The sequence below is a fragment of the Rhinatrema bivittatum genome, chromosome 2 (assembly GCF_901001135.1).
Source record: "Rhinatrema bivittatum chromosome 2, aRhiBiv1.1, whole genome shotgun sequence".
NCBI lineage: Eukaryota > Metazoa > Chordata > Amphibia > Gymnophiona > Rhinatrematidae > Rhinatrema > Rhinatrema bivittatum.
Genome location: NC_042616.1, coordinates 374,493,983 through 374,516,038, shown reverse-complemented (window position 1 = coordinate 374,516,038; position 22,056 = coordinate 374,493,983). Strand labels below are relative to the sequence as shown.

Sequence of the window (22,056 nt, the reverse complement as noted above, 5' to 3'; positions counted from 1 at the left end):
CAACTGGGCTCCAGCATTGCACCATGGCCTAACCCAGTCCTCGGGGCTCACCAAGACATTCAAGTTTTCAGGATATCTACAATGAATATGAATGAAATAGATATGCATGCACTACTTCCATTGTATGCAAATCTCTCATATGCATATTCTTTGTGGATATCCTGAAAACCTGACTGGCTAGGTGTGCCCCAAGGACTGGGTTGAGAAGCACTAGCCTAGGCCTAGTTTCATTGATGAAACCCTATTCTGCCACTGCAGTATATGTATGTATGTTTCTTTACTACACTGCCAACTATCTCAACTTATGATATTGCTTAATTTAGAGTCTCTGCATGTGTACAGCTCTGCATGTGTACAGCTCCTTTTCCTTATTGGTTATTGTTTAAATGTTCCTGAACTTCTGATTGGATCTGTTCCTGCTTTCTCCTTCAAGCTCTGTATTCACTTGCTTCTTCCTATTGGTCTTCTGCCCCTAGGAATTCATGGGAGACTTTACTTCCTGCAGAAATTTCAATTGAGAACAGGTTCTTGGCAAACTAACAGCTCTCCTAAATCCTCTACAGGCATCCAGAAGCATCACACTTTTCAACTCTATTTCCCATCCGCTGATAGTCCTTGCTATACACTAGCAGGGGTGGATTATGGGAAAATATCAGCCCAGGGGATTTTTATCCATATTGGCCCATGGGTATACAATTGTACCTGCAAAAAATGTATACAGTATATACATATATATATATATATATATATATATATATATATATATCCATCAGAGAACCCTAAAAATGGGTAAGTAGCACCATTAATATTTTAAAAGATTTGAAAGATACTTAATATAGAAGATTTATTTTACAATGGCAAAGAATATCAAAACTATTCAAAAGATAAAATTGGCACAATAACAAATATACATATATTTATCACCTGACCTAGTTAATCATTCCTCAGTCACACCACTTCTAAAGTCTCTACAGTGTTATGCATATATAAGGGTAGATTTTCAAAAAGTTGCGCATGTAAAAAATGGGGGTTACACGCATGCCCGGGCCTTGTGTGCACCGCACGCATTTTCAAAGGGGCCCATTACGCGCAGAACTACCGGGCCTCTTTGAAGGGGCGGGCCTGGGGGTGGGGAGGGGCAGATCGAGAGAGCGGGCCGGGACAGTACCATTCATCGCTGTCTCGGCTGCTGGTGTGCGCAACTTACTTCAGGTCCGGCCCTGAAGTATTGCAACAACAACAAAAAAAAAGGACTAGGTAGGGTTTAGGGGGTGGAGAGGAGAGGAGAGGGGAAGGGACATTAGGTAGGGGGGTAGGTAAGTTCCCTCCCAGTTTGCTCCTTAATTGGAGTGGACTGAGAGGGAATTGGCGAAGGCCGGGATACATCGGCATAATTCCCCCTACCCTTGCGCGCGCCGCACGCATACGCACACACAGATTATAAAATATGGCGCGCATGTGTGCGCGGATCCCTGTTTTTATAACATACGCTCGCCGGTGCATGCATGTTATAAAGACGGCGCGTGTAGGTTTAAAAATGTACCCCATAGAGTATATAAATATCTACATAAAACATTGTCAATGTTATGATTCTGCTTGCAGCTAGGCAACGAGCAGCCTCTTACCTCCTTGCTGCCTGCCTACCTCGTTGCCGTCTCTGCACGGCTGGAGCTGCTGCCCTAGCTTTCTCGGCCAGGAGGCCGCCGCCGGTGTCTCCACGGTCTGGAGACTGCCCATGCTCCACTCCTGCATGCGGGCCTTGCCATGTGCTTCCATGCGGCTCGGAGGCTGCCGATGTTCTCCCCCCGCTGGGGTGGCGAGGAGCCGCTGCTGCTTTCCTCTTTGTGGCTAGGCCACCCTGGAGTCCATCTTTGAGGCCTGGGGGCCACCGCTGTTGTTCCGTCTCTGCAGCATGGATTCGCTCTCGCCTGGACCCTCCTGTGACAGGGAGTGCCACCTGCAGCTTCTCTTCTGCGGCAGGAGCCACCTCCGATGCCTTGGGCCTGCTTCTCCTGCTCTGCAGAAGTATGCCGCTGTCCCTGGTCCTGCCTCCTTAGGTGCGGGGCCGCGTCTCTTCAGCCTATTTAAAGGGCCAGTCCTCCTGGCTCCTCCTAACTGATGTCATCCTGGGAGTTCCCCTTCAGCCCTACAAAAGGGCTCAGTTTTCAGTTCCTCGTTGCCTTCGCATGGAGTCAGTCATGGAGCTGGACTGCTCCTGGATCCTCCGTTCCAGCTCTTCGGTCCAGGAGTCTCTGATGTCCTCCTCCGCTTCTTCAAGGCACTCTGTTCTTCATGGGAATTACCTTGCCTTCATTTGTGGTTCCTGATCCTCGTCTTCATCTTTGTTCCATGTCCTGGTCTCTCATCGGATCCTGTGTTCCTGTTCAACGATGTCCTTGTCTGATGTCTTCGTCCATAGATTTCTCCATCTTCAGATGACCTTGCTTCCTGATGTCCTGTCTCCCCTGACATTCATCTCTGATGCCCTGTTCGCAGATGTCTTCTGAAGTAGTCCTTCTCAGTAGGCGTCCAGCTGTCCTGTTCTTTGGTGCCTTCGTGATACTCTTGGTTGAGTATACGGCAGGTCCGAAGTCCAAAAGGCCTGGCGTTTGGATGTTCTGTCTTCCAGTACCTCCTCATTGCTCTTCATTGAGTGCCTTGGGGGCCCCGAAGTCCTGATGTCCTTGCCTTGGATACCCCAGTTGAACCTGCCTTCAGATGTCTCATCTTTGCTGTCGCCGATGTCCTTGTCTCCAGTTAATCTCGCCATCTAGTCTCCAGATGTTCTGCCTTTTGGCATCCTCTGTTTACGGATCCTCTCTTTGAAGCCTTGTACTCCGATGTCTTGGGCTCTGGCTTCACCTAGCCTCCAGCAGAATGTGCTGTCAGTGGATAGCCTGAGGGCCTTCCTGGCCACTGAAGCCTCCTTTCCGGCTGTGTGAGTTAGCATGCAATCCGGATTACACTCCATCCTGAGTTTTACCTTGCTGTCGTCTGTCCATTCTTCAAGAGTCCTCATCTTGCCCCAACCCTGCCTTAGCCTTGCCTTAACCTTGACGTAACCATGTCTGAACCTTGGCGTAGCCGTGACTGGACTTTGACGTAGCCATGACAGAACTTTGGCATAGCCATGACTGAACTTTGATGTAACCATGCCTTGACCTTGATGTAACCGTGCCCCAGCCTTGCCTTCTTGCCTCATGTTTCACCCAATCTTGTCTCCAAATACCTTAGTCTGACCATGTCTCCAAGTATCGTCTCATCATGTCTTCAAGCATCCTCGTTTGACCATGTCTTCAGTGTCCTCATCCAACCATGTCTTGAGTCTTCATCTTGTTTCAGTACCATCTCCTGTCCTCGACCTCTGTCCCTCCTGACACATTTGCCGTTCATGTACGGCAGGTCCGAAAGGGCTATCAAGTGGCTGGAGTGCTACCCCAGAGACCAGCATTGTGTTGTTGGGTCTCTACTGATGCATCAAGTTTGGCGGAGGTCAGATTCTCTGGTCTTCAGCCTGTCCGCCTGTGCTTGGATACGTCTCACCTGCCTCGGTGCTTCTATGGAGGTCTCTGCAGTTGCACCATGGTCCAAGGGCACGCAACTCTCTCCGGAATCGGGATTTCTCCCTAGCGCTCCCGTAAGTCAACATATGTACAGAATGCTAGTAATGAAACAATAAATCACTTGCAATACAGCTGGACTTAGTGAATTGTAAATGAGTCACATGGATGAAACTTTCTTTAAAAAGGGGATATAGTTGAACCACAGTCCAAAAGAAAGGATACTTTGTAATTGTTTCACAGGAGCATTGTCCCAATGAATATTCTATAGTGTGTGTAGTCTCTGTTATAGTTCTGCTTTATCCTGTGTTCTTTCTGTCCCAACACAGGCCTCTGTTTTGCCATTGAAATGGCTTCTTCAGGGGAAATATGGTCTATAACTATTCTTGCGATAATACCATTGACTGTATTTAGTGAGGAGAAATTGATCTCTTGTTGATTCTACTTTATTTGTCGATTTTTCCAATTCAGTGTCTCAAGACTTCAACTGTTGTGAATTGACAGCTTGCTAAATGCAGCATAATCCTCTGTGGATTTTCAATGTCTTGCTAGCGTGTTGGAAGCCTTTACTTGTCTTTTTGCCAAAGCTGTATCTGGAGCAGACTTCAATGCCTTCTTGCAGTCCAAATGCTGTGATGTTAGTATCACACCGCTGCAAAAATAGTTTTGATATTCTTTGCCATTGTATCATAAAGCTTGCTAAATGAAGTATCTTTCAAATCTTTTAAAATATCAGTGGTATTACAAGGCTCCACTTAAATGCCATGCTCAAAGGTTAGATCAGTCATGTAACAGTTCACCCCCTTACCTCCCCCCTACCCTCCCACCGTCCACCAGAGATCTACAGCCTCAAATCCTGCAATAACGGGTTATACCCAGATCGAACGTTCTCAACTATTAAGTACCAAACTTCTGGCTCTGTGGGGCAAGTGTTGTATATAGGGTTCCCACGTCTGAAGGAAGGTTCGGCGGTGTTCCAGAGAGTCTCGAGAGGATGAGTTTTCCAACTGCATCAAACGATGAAAATGGATTCTCCAGGTCCAGAATGAAGGTACCTTCGTGTTGCGCCAATGGATAAGGATAACTTTTTTCCCCACTAAGCCAGCTTTTTTTTTAACAGAGTTCTTGAACCATGGTTTGGCACCAAATATTGAGTTATACATTGAAACAGCCACAGGTGCGGTGAAATTGGTCGCCAGTATCTATTAATAGCTTGAAAATCCCAGAAAACATGTGATAAGTTCCCTGTTCCCCTCCCGTAATGTACACACTTGTCTGTATCCGCAATACCTGCTTTAAATGCAATTTGGGGAGAAATGTAGGCTCTACGCAAAAATTTTAAGTGCATCTCCCGGAGGTACATATTACTGGTAATGGGAAGGACCCCTCTCACACTATATGAGAAAATACGCGGCGTCAGCCGGAAACTCCCATCTTGATTCCAACGCTCCACAGATGCTTGGTAAGAGTCCTTGGGGGTGTCATGTGCTAGCTGCCGGTAGTAGAGTGAGAGGGTGGGCTCTTTTGTGGCATCAAATTTGAAAAATCCATCTAGCACTGTAAACGCTGGTAAGTGTTGGACAGGCTGCCCCAAAGATCTAAGATAATGACCAAGTTGCAAGTAACCAAAAATGTGTTTACCTGGTAGCCCATATAATTCCTGTAAATTAGCAAAGGGCAAAAAATACCCTTCTGCATCCAGCACATGGCCCAGGTATAAGATGCCCTTGTTCCTCCAGGATGCAAAGTAAATAGTTGTGGAGCCAGGGGAGAAATCCAGGTTTCCTCTCAAGGAGGTTAAATATGTACACTGCCCGTGGTAACCCCAAATGGCTAGTGAGGTGCGTCCAAGTTTTACTCAATGGTAGTATCAGTGGATGGTTTGCTAGCAGAGGTGGTACTTTGTCCCCCATGCTCATAAGGACATAACTAAGGGCTAAGGGGCCCATGAAAGTAGCCTCCGCAAGGATATTAACAAAGGGAGACTTCCCCAAGAGCCAGCCTCTGATCAGATGGAGGTTAGCTGCTCTCTCATATCGGTTAAAGTTAGGAATCTCCATGCCAACTCTAGTCCAAGGTAACTTTAACCAGTGCAGTGGTATTCTAGCCTTTCCTCCCTTCCAAATAAATTGGCGCAGTAATTGATCTATACGTGTGAGATCTCTGGATAGTAGCATCAGGGGGAATTCTGTAAAACATTCAACCATTTTAGTAGTATCACCATTTTGAATAAGTTTATCCGACATCCCACTGAAAGCGGTAAATTATGCCATGCCTGGAGTTTCTCCTGGGTGGTTTGTAGTAATGGGGGAATATTAAGATTGTATATGTTTTGTACATCAATAGTAAGGTAGATTCCTAAATATTTAAGAGAGCCACGTGCCCACTGCAATGGAAAAGATCCCTCCCAGCGCTCCTTCAGTGAGTCTGGCTATGCCAATGCTTCCGACTTATCCCAATTAATGCGCATGCCAGAGAATGCTGCGTATTGATGAAACAACTCAAGAAGCATCTGTAGTGATCGGCGGGGGGATGTGAGAAAAAGCATCACATCGTCCACGAAAGCCGCATATTTAAAAACTTCTTTTTTCCCTCCATCCTGAAATTGGATTCCCCTAATGACCGTGTTAGCTTGTATGGGTTCCAAAGTGAGTAAGAAAAGTAGTGGAGAGAATGGGCAACCTTGCCTAGTTCCCCTTCCCACCACAAAGGGTTCAGTCAACCCCCCGATGACCTGTATACGCGCCTCTGGGGCATTGTATAGAAGTTCAATAGCTTGGTAAAAGGAGCCGCTAAACCCCATTAATCGTAAGATATGGAACATATAATCCCATTCAACTCTGTCAAAGGCCTTCTCTGCGTCCAGGCTTATCATCAGGTAAGGATCAGCAACCCGACTGCAAAACGCCATGGCCGTAACTACTTGTCTAATGTTTCGAAGTGCATACCGCTTCTTAACAAAGCCTACCTGCCCAGGTTGTATCAAATAAGGCATAATATTCCCCAAACGCTCTGCCAGAACTTTTGCCATTATTTTATGATCTACGTTCAGCAATGAGATAGGATGATAAGACGCTGGCAGTAAAGGGTCCTTGCCTGGTTTCAGGATAAGAGTTACATTAGCTTGGTTTCCTCTTATTGGAAAGCTCCCCTGGTCAATTAATGAATTGTAAACTGTAGGAAGAAGCCTAGAGAGCGGCCCAGCCAAGCACTGGTAAAACTCTGCACTGTACCCATCTGGGCCCGGGGCTTTTAATTTGCGCATCTGCTGTATCACTCGAGACACCTCTTCATCGGAAATGGGTTCATTTAGATAGCGGCTGAATTCCAGCGTCAGGGAAGGATGCTGAATCTGCTCTCCAAACTCTTCCCACTTAGATGCATCCCATCCCTCAGATTGATATAGTTTCTAGGGATGTGAATCGTTTTTTGACGATTTAAAATATCGTCCGATATATTTTAAATCGTCAAAAATCGTTAGGGCCACGATACAATACCAATTCCCCCGATTTATCGTCAAAAAATCGTAAATCGGGGGAAGGGGGAGGGCAGGAAAACCGGCACACTAAAACCCCCTAAAACCCACCCCCGACCCTTTAAATTAAATCCCCCACCCTCCCAAACCCCCCCCCAATGCCTTAAATTACCCTGGGGTCCAGCGGCGGTCCATAGCTAAATCGGGGGAAGGGGGAGGGCAGGAAAACCGGCACACTAAATCCCCCTAAAACCCACCCCCGACCCTTTAAATTAAATCCCCCCCCCAAATGCCTTAAAGTACCCTGGGGTCCAGCGGCGGTCCGAAACGGGCCGAAAACCGGCACACTAAATCCCCCTAAAACCCACCCCCGACCCTTTAAATTAAATCCCGAACCCCCCCCAAATGCCTTAAAGTACCCTGGGGTCCAGCGGCGGTCCGAAACGGGCTCCTGCTGTTGAAGCATGTTGTCTTCAGCCGGCGCCATTTTGCAAAATGGCCGCCGCAAAATGGCGGTGGCCATAGACCAACACGATTCGACCGCAGGAGGTCGCTTCCGGACCCCCACTGGACTTTTGGCAAGTCTTGTGGGGGTCAGGAGGCCCCCCCCAAGCTGGCCAAAAGTCTCTGGGGGTCCAGCGGGCGTCCGGGAGCGATCTCCTGCCGTGAATCGTTTTCCGTACGGATAATGGCGCCGGCCATACGCGTATGGCCGGCGCCATTTTCCGTATGGAAAATGGCGCCGGCAGGAGATCGACTGCAGGAGGTCGTTCAGTGGAGGTCCGGAACCCTCGCTGAACGACCTCCTGCAGTCGATCTCCTGCCGGCGCCATTTTCCGTACGGAAAACGATTCGCGGCAGGAGATCACTCCCGGACGCCCGCTGGACCCCCAGAGACTTTTGGCCAGCTTGGGGGGGGCCTCCTGACCCCCACAAGACTTGCCAAAGTCCAGCGGGGGTCCGGAAGCGACCTCCTGCGGTCGAATCGTGTTGGTCTATGGCCGCCGCCATTTTGCGGCGGCCATTTTGCAAAATGGCGCCGGCTGAAGACAACACGCTTCAACAGCAGGAGCCCGTTTCGGACTGCCACTGGACCCCAGGGTAATTTAAGGCATTTGGGGGGGGGGGGTTTAATTTAAAGGGTCGGGGGTGGGTTTTAGGGGGATTTAGTGTGCTGGTTTTCGGCCCGTTTCGGACCGCCACTGGACCCCAGGGTACTTTAAGGCATTTGGGGGGGTTCGGGAGGGGGGGATTTAATTTAAAGGGTCGGGGGTGGGTTTTAGGGGGATTTAGGATGCCGGTTTTCCTGCCCTCCCCCTTCCCCCGATTTAGCTATGGACTGCCGCTGGATCCCAGGGTAATTTAAGGCATTTGGGGGTGGGGGATTTAATTTAAAGGGTCGGGGGTGGGTTTTAGGGGGATTTAGGGTGCCGGTTTTCCTGCCCTCCCCCTTCCCCCGATTTAGCTATGGACCGCCGCTGGATCCCAGGGTAATTTAAGGCATTTGGGGGTGGGGGATTTAATTTAAAGGGTCGGGGGTGGGTTTTAGGGGGTTTTAGTGTGCCGGTTCACGATTTTAACGATTTTCACGATATTCTAAACACCCAAACGGCAACGATACGATTCCCTCCCCCTCCCAGCCGAAATCGATCGTTAAGACGATCGAGGACACGATTCACATCTCTAATAGTTTAGCATAGTATATGTGAAAGGCCCATTTAATACCTTCAGCATCAGTCACTATCTTTTGTTGGGCATTCTTGATGGTTAGAATATATCGAGATCCCCTGGCCGATTTAATTAACTGAGCCATCATTTTACCTGATTTTTGTCCGAATTGGAAGAGCTTGTGTTGGTAAAAGAGAAGGCTCTTCTTCGTGCGCTTATGGATTACGGTATTAATGGCCGTTTGCAAAGAGAGATATCTTTCTCTATGTGCCATGGATGGACCCTGTATTAAATCCCGCTTGGCTCGTTGAAGTTGTATGGTCTAGGTAGAATGCTAGAGCCCGTTTACAGTCAAGGGTATGCAGAGCATGCTCTCCTGGGTTTGAGTGGGGCCTGGGAAAGAAAGTGGGTAGTATAATGGATTGATTGATATGAAACTCTGATACTACCTAAGGCAAAAACTTGGGGTGAGTTCGGAGTACTACCCTGTTGTGCAGAAGTTTAGTATAAGGCGGGTAGGTAACTAGAGCCTGTAACTCACTAACTCTGCTAGCAGATGTGATTGCCAGAAGAAAAATCACTTTCCATGTGAGATATCGAAGATCACAGGATTGGAGAGGCTCGAAGCCTCTCCAATCCTGTGAGCCGACCCAAAACTAGGTTAAAGTCCCAAGAAGGGGCAGGAGGGTGCAGTGGAGGTTTAAAGTGAAGCAACCCCTTCAAAAAGCGTGTGACAAGGGGTTGTACTGAAATGGGTACATCCCCACACCTTTATGAAAGGCAGCCACCGCACTGACATGCATCCTGATGGAAGAAGTTTTTAGACCTGACTCTGACAGGTGCCAGAGGTAGTCCAGAAACTTTGTGGTAGAACAGGTAAAAGGATCAAGTGACAGTGAAGAACACCATGACTTAAAACTGTTCCATTTGTAAAAATAAGATTTTCTTGTGGAAGGCTTCCGTGAAGCAATCAGGACATGGGAAACGAGCTCTGAAAGGTTAAGTGGCTGAAGAATTAACCTTTCAACATCCAGGCAGTCAGGGACAAGGCCTGAAGATTGGGGTGACATAGGCACCCATCGTTCTGAGTGATCAGAAGCGGGTCCTTCCCCAGGGGAATGTGCCTGTGAATGGAGAGGTCCTGAAGAATTGGAAACCACATCTGGTGTGGCCATTGAGGGGCTATCAGGATCATGGTTCCCTTGTCCTAACGTAGCTTCACGAGAGTCTTGGAGAGAAGTGGAAGTGGAGGAAATGCATATAGGAGACCAGTTGCCCGTGAAAGAGAGAACGCATCTCTTGGTAGTGAGTGTTGGCTGCAAGTGAGAGAGCAAAAGTTCTCTACTTTGCGGTTTTGAGGTGACGCAAAGAGGTCTATGTGAGGGTAACCCCAATGTTGGAATATTGAGCCTGCTACTGAGGGGTTGAGGGACCACTCGTGCAGCTGAAAGGTGTGACTCAGCATGTCTGCCAACACATTGTCCACTCCTGGCAAGTAGGTGGCCCTGAGGTACATCGAGTGGGAGAGGGCTTCCGCCCATATCTGTGCAGCTTCCTGACACAGGAGGTAGGAGCCCATTCCTCCTTGTTTGTTGATGTACCACATGGCCACCTGGTTGTCCGTCTGGATCAGGATGACCTGGTTGGAAAGGCGATCCTGAAACACCCTGAGAGCATATATGATTGCTCTTATCTCCAGGAAATTTATTTGGTGTTTGGCTTCCTCTGGAGACTAAGTCCTTTGAGTTTGCAAATTGGCAACAAGTGCTCCCCAGCCAAGGTTGCAAGCATTGGTGGTAAGGGTTACTTGAGGATTTCGAGTCTGGAAAGGTAGGCCTTGGAGGAGATTGGTCTAAATTTTCCACCAAGCCAGAGACCGAAGAAGTGGGTCGGTGATGTGGACAATGATTGACAGTGGTTGAATGGATTGAGTCCATTGTGACCATTGAGTCCACTGCATGACTCTCAAGGCCAAGTGGGCCATCGGGGTAACATGCACCAAGGATGCCATGTGCCCCAGCAGGATGAGGAAATGGCCTGCAGTTGAGCATTGTTGAGACTATAGCTGGTGTGAGAGAGACGTGAGAGTGAGAGCTCGCTGTCGAGGCAGAAATGCCTTTGCTTTGAAGGTGTCCAAGTCTGCCCCTATGAATGACAAAGTTTGAGATGGGACTAAGCAGGATTTCATGTAATTGATGAGAAATCCTAGAGAGATCAGAGTGTGTAAGGTAAGACGTAGGGACGACCGAGCCGCTTGCTGAGTGGGAGCCCTGATTAAACAATCGTCGAGATAGGGGTAGATGTGAACACCTTGCATCCTTAGGAAGGCTGCTACCACTACGAGACACTTGGTGAAGACTCATAGAGCAGATGCTAGGCCAAACGGGAGCACTGAGTATTGACAGTGATTTGGGCCTACCAGAAATCTCAGAAATCTGCGATGAGACGGAGTGATGGCTATGTGCGTGTAAGTGTCCTGGAGGTCTAGAGAGCAGAGCCAGTACCCTCTTTGCAGAAGAGGAAGGAGGGAACCCAAGGTTACCATTTTGAAGTTTTCTCATTGGAGGTACTTGTTGAGGGCACATAGGTCCAGAATTGGATGAACGCCGCCTGACTTTTGGGGATTAGAAAGTACCGGGAATAAAATCTGAGGTCCTGTTGGGAGTAGGGCACTGGTTCAACTGCTCTGGATCGAAAGAGGAGAGAGGACTTCCTGGTCCAGGAGTAGTGAATGGTCTGATGCTCCCCACTTCAGCCGAGGTGTGGAATCCGGTAGGATGGAGAGAAAGTTCAGGTGATAAACTTGAGAAATTATGGCAAGGACCCACTGGTCTGATGTGATTGTGTGCCACATGTTGTTGAAGTGGCACAATCAACCTCCCACTGGTACATGCAGCAGTGGAAGCTGGCTGCTGCTATCTATGCAGGAGTGAAAAACCGGAAGCAGGGCCTGGCTGAGGAGCTACTTGCGGTTTTTGTTTACAAGGTTGACAAGACTGGGATTTTTGGAAAGGCTTTGTGGAGCGACCTCTAGACAGTGGTGGATAGGACTTATTTTGACGATAGAATGAATTTTTGGAGTCATTCTTGAATGGTTATTTGGCCGGGGTATTCAGAAGGCATCAGAGAGAGTTGGCGAAGAGTCTCATGATGATCCTTGAGCTGCGCCACTGTTTGTTGGATCTTTTACCAAAAAGATTGTCTCCAATGCAATCCGATCTGGATAATCTGTCCTGGACTTCAGGACTTATGACCAAAGACTTAAGCCAGGCCCATCTTCTTGCAGAAATAGCAACTGCCAAAACTCTGGAAGCGGTGTCGAAGATGTCATAAGAGGACCTTATTTCAGCTTTCCCCACTTCAAAACCTTTGTGAACCAGGGTTTGTAGCTGTTCCTGGGATTGCTGAGGCAGGGACTCTGCAAATTATTGTATTTGTTTGAAGAGGACCCTGTTGTACTGGGTCATATAAAGTTGGTAAGATGTGATCCAAGAGATAAACATTGATCCCTGGAAGACACGCCGACCAATGGCATCCAGGAATTTCTGCTCTTTGCCTGGAGGGAAGGAAGAATGGGGCTTTGAACAAAGTGCCCTCTTTTGGGCAGATTCAACAACTACGGATTGGTGATCTAATTGAGGTTTTTGGAACCCTGGAGCTGACTGGACCAAATATGTGGTGTCTGCTTTCCGGTTGACTGGTGCTACCGAACCAGGGTGTTCCCAATTCTTTTTGAGAAGATCCAAAAGAACTTGATGGATAGGGATGGAGCTGATTTTTTTGGAAGCATCCAGAAATTGTAACAGCTCCATCATCTGATGTCTATCATCTTGCTCTGTCTGTAGTTGGAAAGGAACCAACTCCGACATTTTCTTCACAAAATTGATGAAGGACAAGTCCTCTGGAGGAGAACGCTTCCTGCTTTCAGTAGGAGAGGGTGGTGATGGTAAATCATCAGTGTCTGGTGACGAATCGTCGGTCCAGGTATCATAAGGATCAGCTCCAGTCCCTCTAAGAACCTGGGAGGGATGGGACGAAGGTGTTACGACCCCCCCTGTTGCCGCGCTACAGGAGGTATCTCACCTTTCCACCGGAGGCCACTTCGAAGCCAGGGCCTCGCATGTGTACATCCAGGATGTGTTCCAGGGCCTGGGAGGCCTAGCTGTTCCTGAGGCCTGCCTGTGGCTTGCTTGGCTCCGTTTGGACTTCCTGCTTCAGCCACGCCCTTCTCCCTAGGGGCTGGCTCGCAGCTCTCCACCTCACTTATAGGGCCAGTGAGGGGCAGTCCAGGTGAACTCCTCCCAGGGAGTTGCCCACATCAGCTGTATAAAAGGACTTCCTCTTCAGTTCCAGTTTGCCTTCGGATTGAGTTCTACAGTCGTCTGTACCTCTTCCTCGATCCAGGTCCTCCGTGGTCGGTCTTGCTTTGATGGCTCCTTGTCCTGTCTCTGCCTTGATGTCTGTTCCTGATGTTGCCTGATGTCTGTTCCTGATCCAGTGCCTGATCCAGTTCCTGTCTTTCCTTCCTGCTTTAGGCTGCCAGGAGTGCAGCAATTCCTGCTTTAGGCTGCCAGGAGTGCAGCAACCTACCCTGCCTTGACTGCCAGGAGTGCAGTACCCACCGCTTCCTCTTCCCTGCACGTGTCCGCTCCCATGATTGTATGACAGGGTGGTCCGTGACCAGTCCAGCCGTGCTGGCTGTGTAGGGCGCCTTGAGAGACAGTGCCCGTATCCTGCTTCAGCCCTTGCCTTGATGTCTTGCTTCAGCCCTGTCTTGGATGTCTGCTTCAGCCCCCGTCTGATGTCTTCAGTTCTAAGGACTCTGTCTGCCCTCGCCTCTGTCCGGCCTGCCGCCCTATGCCGTACCCAGTGGCAGGTCCGAAAGGTATTGGAACAGTCGGAGGACCGTTCATCAATCAACTTCCCAGTGTTGGTTGCTATGGGCGTGCAGGTCCGGCTGAGGGTCAGACTCTGCTCCTTACCCCCTTCTTTTGTTCCTGCCTGCCTCACCATGCCTGCACCGGCTCACCTCCCACGGTGTGGCTTGGGGCTCCTCCTTGAGTCCTGCCGTGGCCCAAGGGCTCACCACCTGCTATAGAAGCGACTGCGCTCCGCGTGCTCGGTAACAGAAGGTATTCCCGAAGGTCCCGGTTTAGGCTCCGAAGGCATGGAGGGAGTTACTGGGGGCACTGATGTCGGCATCAAGGGCATCGATGGATGAGTCGGTGGCACCGATGGTAGTAACGGCATTGAAGACGTCGATAGTTTAGGCATCGGCAGGACTCCCGATGGAGGCAGATGGAACGGTGTTTCTCCTCCCGATGACAGTGGAAGAGGAGAGGGCATGGATCCATTGGTGACCCAGGATCCATCGGTGGAAAATCGGCTATAAGCGCTTCCATTCTCGAAAGCAGCGGTGCCAGCGCTGCTGGAATGGGGTCGGTGATCGGTTCCACACTCGGCACCGGGTTTGGCATCGGAGGAACCTGGAATCTGTGCATCGCTTTGTCGATGGCCTCCTGAACCATCCAGTCCAGCTGCTCACAGAGACCTGGAGCAAGCAGCCCCGGCTCCGGAAGGGGAGAAGGAGGCAGTGGCATAGCTGGAGGGACCACCGTTAAAGGCAGAGTAGCGGCTACCATTACCCATTTGGGTGAGGGTTGCCTCGGTGACCCAGTCTCAGAAAGGTTCGATGCCTTTTCTAGATGGGGCTTCTTCGATGGTGGCTTGGACGATGGCGAGGTCGATGATTTGCCTTCATCGATGGTCCGAGGCTTTCGGTGCCAATGTCGATGTTTCTCTCTTCGATCCCCTTGGTCCTGAGGGGGAACAGAGGTAGTCGATAGTCAGTAAATAGTCGACGCTGGACAGTCACCGGCCGGTGCACGGTACTGGCGCGACGTGGATGGTGCCGGTTCGGACAATGTCAAAGCTATGGATGGCATCAGAGTTTGAGACCAAAAGAGAAGTCCCATTTTCTCCATTCTGGCTTTGTGACCTTTTGGTGTCATTAAGGCACATTTGGTGCAAGTCAGGACATCATGCTCACACCATAGGCACATTACACAGACTTTATGCAGGTCTGTGATGGACATGGTGCGAGTGCAGTCAGGGCACAGACGGAACCCCGATGCCATGGCCTTTGAAAAGAAATTGAGCCGCAGTGTGGTCGACGGCCAGTAGGCCACGAGGGCCAAACTCGACGGGAATTGACCAGGTAAAAACTTACCGGAGTACTGTGAAATTAAAAATTCAAGAGGGGGACCCCTGTGGGATATGAAAGTTTGAAGTAATTCCTTGAGGAAAAATTCCTGTCAGGAATATCCAAGAGCTCCTTAACCGCGTGGCTACTTCTGCGCAGAAAAAAGAAGACTGAAGGGAGACCCCTGCTGGTTGCAGGGTTAGTGCCAACCTGGGCATGCCCAGTAGGTGCCAGTCAAAGTTCTAGAAACTTTGACAAAAGTGTTCCGTGATTGGGCTCCATCCTGTGATGTCACCCATATGTGAGGACTACCATTCTGCTTGTCCTGTGAGAAATGTACATATATATGCGTGTTAAAAAAAGGGGCAGTCTGGGGCTTTCAGGGGGTGGTCAATATTTACACATGGGTTTTACAATACTAGTATAAACCTGCTCATGGCCATATGCATGCGTATATGCTGCTGAATCTTTTTATTTGAAAGATAACTTCTCTGTCAAATTGTAACACCTGAAAAAGTTGAGTTTTAAGTTTTATTTTGTTGGAATACTACCTCCAATGGAAATAGTAATTTATTAGAGTGACTAACAGTCCAATCACCTAGAGTTTTGAAGTATAGCTCTCCCCACCCTGTCTGGAAAAAAAATCAGATGATTTGCTCAGTTCTCAGGCCTCAGAACACCTATTTGACAGTGAGAACATAGGGGGGTAGAAGGGGCTTACATATTAATGTAGAACAGCTGCCCATTACATAAAGTTTTTTTAATTGTTCCTGATTACGAGTGAGCAGAGGTGTTTCACTAACTTCATAGAAAGGGTGTGGATGCATGCAGCAGTCCCTTAGTGGAAATTAAGAAAGTATTGGACAATTACAGAGAATCCTTAGTTGTGAAAAAGTGAAGGGAAAGCCAGAGATTAGCAGGGGTCTATGCTATTGCAACAGGAAAGAAACTGGACAAACTGAATGGACTTTACAATCCTTCTCTGCCATCATATTTTGTTTTTATGCAAGTCACACATATCTAATGACTTTCTATTATATTCTAGAAGATGAAAGAGAGGCATATTCAACATCAATCACTAAAATATAAGACACAGAAATGTAGTGGTGAGACAAAACATGTCTCCACAATCACAGTATATAATTATTAATCATTTTATATGCCATGAAAGTCATTGCCAAAAGGAAAAAAGAAAACATTATTTTAAAATATTTTAAAGAGAAGTCAGAAAAAAATTCTTAAAATATTTTTATAGGTACATTATAGGGATGTGAATCGTGTCCTCGATCGTCTTAACGATTGATTTCGGCTGGGAGGGGGAGGGAATCGTATTGTTGCCGTTTGGGGGGGTAAAATATCGTGAAAAATCGTGAAAAATCGTGAAAAATCGAAAAAAACGTAAATCGCAAAACCGGCACATTAAAACCCCCTAAAACCCACCCCGACCCTTTAAATTAAATCCCCCACCCTCCCGAACCCCCCCCCCAAATGACTTAAATAACCTGCGGGTCCAGCGGCGGTCCGGAACGGCAGCGGTCCGGAACGGGCTCCTGCTACTGAATCTTGTTGTCTTCAGCCGGCGCCATTTTCCAAAATGGCGCCGAAAAATGGCGGCGGCCATAGACGAACACGATTGGACGGCAGGAGGTCCTTCCGGACCCCCGCTGGACTTTTGGCAAGTCTTGTGGGGGTCAGGAGGCCCCCCCCAAGCTGGCCAAAAGTTCCTGGAGGTCCAGCGGGGGTCAGGGAGCGATTTCCCGCCGCGAATCGTTTTCGTACGGAAAATGGCGCCGGCAGGAGATCGACTGCAGGAGGTCATTCAGCGAGGGTTCCGGCGCCTCGCTGAACGACCTCCTGCAGTCGATCTCCTGCCGGCGCCATTTTCCGTACGAAAACGATTCGCGGCGGGAAATCGCTCCCTGACCCCCGCTGGACCTCCAGCGGGGGTCAGGGAGCGATTCAGGGAGCGTTCAGGGAGCGTTCAGGGAGCGTTCAGCGAGGGTTCCGGCGCCTCGCTGAACGACCTCCTGCAGTACGAAAACGATTCGCGGCGGGAAATCGCTCCCTGACCCCCGCTGGACCTCCAGCGGGGGTCAGGGAGCATTCAGGGAGCGTTCAGGGAGCGATTCAGGGAGCGTTCAGCGAGGGTTCCGGCGCCTCGCTGAACGACCTCCTGCAGTCGATCTCCTGCCGGCGCCATTTTCCGTACGAAAACGATTCGCGGTGGGAAATCGCTCCCTGACCCCCGCTGGACCTCCAGGAACTTTTGGCCAGCTTGGGGGGGGCCTCCTGACCCCCACAAGACTTGCCAAAAGTCCAGCGGGGGTCCGGAAGGACCTCCTGCCGTCCAATCGTGTTCGTCTATGGCCGCCGCCATTTTTCGGCGCCATTTTGGAAAATGGCGCCGGCTGAAGACAACAAGATTCAGTAGCAGGAGCCCGTTCCGGACCGCTGCCGTTCCGGACCGCCGCTGGACCCGCAGGTTATTTAAGTCATTGGGGGGGGTTCGGGAGGGTGGGGGATTTAATTTAAAGGTTCGGGGGTGGGTTTTAGGGGGTTTTAGTGTGCCGGCTCACGATTCTAACGATTTATAACGATAAATCGTTAGAATCTCTATTGTATTGTGTTCCATAACGGTTTAAGACGATATTAAAATTATCGGACGATAATTTTAATCGTCCTAAAACGATTCACATCCCTAGTACATTATACATTCTTTCATCCACTTAAAACCAGTGCCAGATCATTATATTATACCATGCATTAGATTAGATTAAATGGATAGAAGTAGATAAAATGGATAGCCAGTTGGTGACAGATAAACAACTTGACTTACTATGAGGTTGAAAAATGGCTACTCTGTTTTAGATTCAGCTATCCTCTGATACTTATGATCAAATGAAGCTGACTGGAGAAGAATACAATGTCAAAGTAGCAGTGTCTAACATGTCAAAAATTTAAACATAACTATAAGATGGGCAGCCCCTTGGTGGTATTCCATTCACTGAGATGTACATTATTGTCTTCTAGTTATGAACTACAGGGAATTGGTTCTTTCAGCCTCCAAATCCAGAAATATTCTCTTTTGTACATTGTTTCCAGTTTCTACATCTTTTCTTTTATTTCTACATCTGCAGGGTTATAACTCTGAGAATTGAAATGCTGATCAACAGATTGTTATCTCTTGCAACAGCAGATGTATGATTCCTGAAGAGGATCCGTAATGCAATGGTTGTTTTACCTAAATACTGTTTGTTGCAAGCAGGATGCTGACACTGTCACATAAGTTTTAAATGTAAGACATTAGTAAAAGTAAGAGGTGTCAGCAAGCCTGTTGGTGATTCAGAAACTTCAAAATCACCCCGGCTACTCCATCATTCACCTGAAAAGAGTGTGTGTATATTCAAACCCAAAAAATGCATTCCTAAATCAATATTCTAAAATTATTGTGAAAAACTTAATACTTCAAATGAAAAGTATATACTTTGTAAACTTTCTTCTTAGCCTACACATGTCAATCCCTTGTATGACAGAATTTAGTCCTGTGAATATTCAAAAGGATATGCAGGGTATGTGCTATCTCAATGAATACAAATACAGTTCATATATCCTCAATAGACTTTACTATGTTTTGACACTACTTGTCTATCATCCTATGTCATTTATATAATTGCTTGCCCATGTGATAAAATTTATATAAATAAGACGACATTCAAAGATGACAGAACATAGGAGTTGCCTTCATAATGTATGTTTAACAGCTCCTCTAGTTTCATATTGTACACAAAAAAAATGCAGTCTTTTGAAGATCTGATAGATGTGGTGCTCTCTGACTGGGATGAAGGAGACTGGGCATTAAGATTACTCCAATTGGAACAATGCTGGACATATAAACTCAGGTCTTTGAGTCCCTTGGGAACACCAAACAGGACCTCTCATTTTTTTATGACCTTTTTTTTCATGACCTCTTTATTACTACTTTGTGCCTTAGATGTTCACATTAATTATATTCTTATTTTAATATGGTTCAGGTTGATCTCCCTGTTTTTCCTTTTTCCTTAGAGAAGTGACATCAGTACGCTCATTGGATAATTTAGTGTCTACATTTAAACTCAACATCTTCAGTAACAACAAGGACTCTTCAATACTCTTGTATGACAGTGTGAGACATTTTATCCATGACAGAACATGAAGATGGAGAGATAAATGTTCTCCCCCTGATGCAGTTCTTTATACGAAACTCCGGCTGGTGTCAGGGTTTTCTCATTTCCTTTTCGAATATTCACAGGACTAAATTCTTTCATATAGGGAATTGACATGAATAGGCTAAGAAGAAAGTTTACAAAGTATTTACTTTTTATTTGGATTGCTAAGTTTGGGTTTGAATATACACACATTCTTTTGAGGTGAATGAGTAGACTGGGTGATTTTTTAAGTTTCTGAATCACCAACAGACTCTCTAATACCTCTTACTTATACTAGTGTCTTATGTTTAAAACTTTTCAGATAGTCTCTGTTTTGCAATTATATAATTACTGTGAGACAACCATTTAGAGGGGTTTGTTTTTTTACGTGACTGAATCACATAAGCCACACTTGTGCATCTGAAGTTCATATTCTAATCTGCACTACATTTCATGTTCTTTCAGCTACGATACTGTTGATAATTATTCCTTTTAGATCATTAAAACTCGGGATAACCAGAGGACTCCAGGTCAACAGGGACAAGTAGACCAAAATCTGATTTAGCTCCATTACGGATTTCTGATCCTGATTTCTTTAATAAAAAATTGAAACGACAAGTCCATAATTGTACTGGGGCTCTGCCTGTCCCCAATGACCTAGAAACATCCAGTGATCATATAGTAAGTGGTACATCTTTTGGAATAAAGGTGATAAGATCGGAATGATGAGTTACCTTTATTCAATGCATACTACTTTTAAAGCTATCATGTGAAAGAAAAAAAAAACAAACAGATTACAGTATGTAGTTTGAAAAATCCTTGATTTTTACCTATCAGTTAATGGAGTAATAACGAGTCTGTCTGTACAGCCCAGATACTCATTACAATAGATAAACTCCACATCTGTGATCTGGACAATACATTTATCCAAGTCATCAATAAAATAAAATCGGGATTGCTTTTGCCATTCAAAATCAGAAGGTGATCTGATATTCATCCGGACCTGTTTAAAATATTACAAAACACAAGTTTTTAGTGCTATTAATACTTTCACAGAAATGGAATAAAATGATGAAAGCTAAAATGACATTAAACTAATTCTTGCAAAATTTAGGCCTGGATTTATCAAAATGCACTAAATATCGCATGTGATAGGAAAAGAGGTGTGTTTTATGGTAATAGGCAGTTTATCGCAATTTGCGCTAATACCAATGTGAAGCGCTATCTTAGCAAAATTGCAATAACTTTTTCACACTTTGCAATAAGTGCCAGAATTGATGTATTTCCTACATACAACAACTGGGGGGACCATATTTAGTAGGTTTAAGCTGAGAGAGAGAGAGAGAGAGAGAGAGAGAGAGAGAGAGAGAGAGAGGGAGGGAGGGAGAGAGAGAACATAGCCATTATGCCCTCACACTAGATTGGTATTTATATCTCTATAGGAGGCCCTCCTAGTCACTCGAGGTGAGGTTTAGGTATTAGTGTAGGGGTTAGGGGCCACTTTGACATTCAAAGTGAGACGTATGAACAGAACAGTGTTCTCTTGTGAAGATTTGATGACCTTCGGAGTGAGGAAACTCATCCAAAGATGAGACTCACATCAAGCTAGGTTGAGAGAACATTGCAGAAATCTCATCTTTGGGTGAGTTACATCACTCCGAAGGTCATCAAATCTTCACAAGAGAGCACTGTTCTGTTCGTACATCTCACTTTGAATGTCAAAGTGGCCCCTAACCCCCTACACTAATACCTAAACCTCACCTCGAGTGCCTAGGTGGGCCTCCCATAGAAATATAAATACCAATCTAGTGTGAGGGCATAACAGCTAGTTCTCTCTCTCCCTCCCCCCCCCCCCCCCCCCCCCCCCCGATAGCTTGGCTGGCTCAAAACATTGCAACAAAGCCCTATTGCAGAGCTTTATGAAAATGGTGTAGTTAAAGCCATGCATTATGGCTTTGCAAAACTGTGAGCTTGGCCAAAATATCCTCCCCTTTTTCTCATTTGCATCGCACCAAACATGATGGTGCTTTCGCATGCGTTAAGGCATTTTCTCATGCGTTAAAGGCATTTTTTGCATGTGAAAACGCCTTAACGCATGTGAAAACGCCATATAGAACTTTGATAAATGACCTCCTTAAACACAAGAGATCCAAAATTGTGTGACTTTTAGTATAGAGGTTTATATGGCACTAACATAATTCAATTGTTGTTATAATTACAGTTAAAAAGGTTGGTATTCAAAGTATAGTATATGCAAGGAGTATCCTCCACTGCCAACGCCAGATAATCAGTAATCTAGTCAATGAGGTAAATATGGTCAATGTTTTTGCTTGGCAGTAAAATCAATTTCTATCCCTCTTCTTGTGAAAATATTTTTGCTGTATACTACATGCTTATTAGACTTACAAGATCATCAAAGATATCCTTCTGATGTACATGAATAGTGATTAAAGTCTCATATTTTGTTCTCTCCATCCTTGTCAGGTCTCGTGTTGTCATGTCAATTAAATCATTCAGCAGATCCAGAAATGTCTGATTTGTTGTTTGCATGACCTTTACCACAGGACAGTAAAATAAAATAGGTATATGACTGTAAATATTACTGCGAAATCATGTATATTCCCAGCATAAAAAAAGACAGGTAATATGGACAAATGCATATTCTGCAATACAGAACTGGAAATGGTTACAAGTTTCATCGCTGGATGTGACATGTTGATGTCAGAAGGTCTGTAAATAGAAAGGCACAATAAGATGGCAGGGCTTATTCATGGGAAACTATGTAAACATGATAATACTGACATAGTAGAAAAACATTGGGAACACAATCCAGCAATGGCAGGGGGTGGCAGGAAATCCAAATCAAACAGTTACTAGGGATGTGAATCGTTTGTTGACGATTTAAAATATCGACCGATATATTTTAAATCGTCAAAAATCATTAGGGCCACGATACAATACCAATTC

The 22,056-nt window shown here is 46.6% G+C and overlaps 1 protein-coding gene across 1 annotated transcript in view; it reads right to left on the bottom strand.

The window, feature by feature from the left end:
• The window catches only part of LOC115083294 (dynein heavy chain 5, axonemal-like), a 1,259,434-nt gene that overhangs the window by 824,848 nt on the left and 412,530 nt on the right, over positions 1-22,056 (bottom strand). Inside the window, exons 32-33 of the mRNA XM_029587102.1 lie at positions 21,496-21,642; positions 19,920-20,092 (exon numbers count right to left, since the gene is read on the bottom strand). Of these exons, the coding sequence (XP_029442962.1) occupies positions 19,920-20,092; positions 21,496-21,642 (320 nt within the window). The remainder of the gene's footprint in view (positions 1-19,919; positions 20,093-21,495; positions 21,643-22,056) is intronic.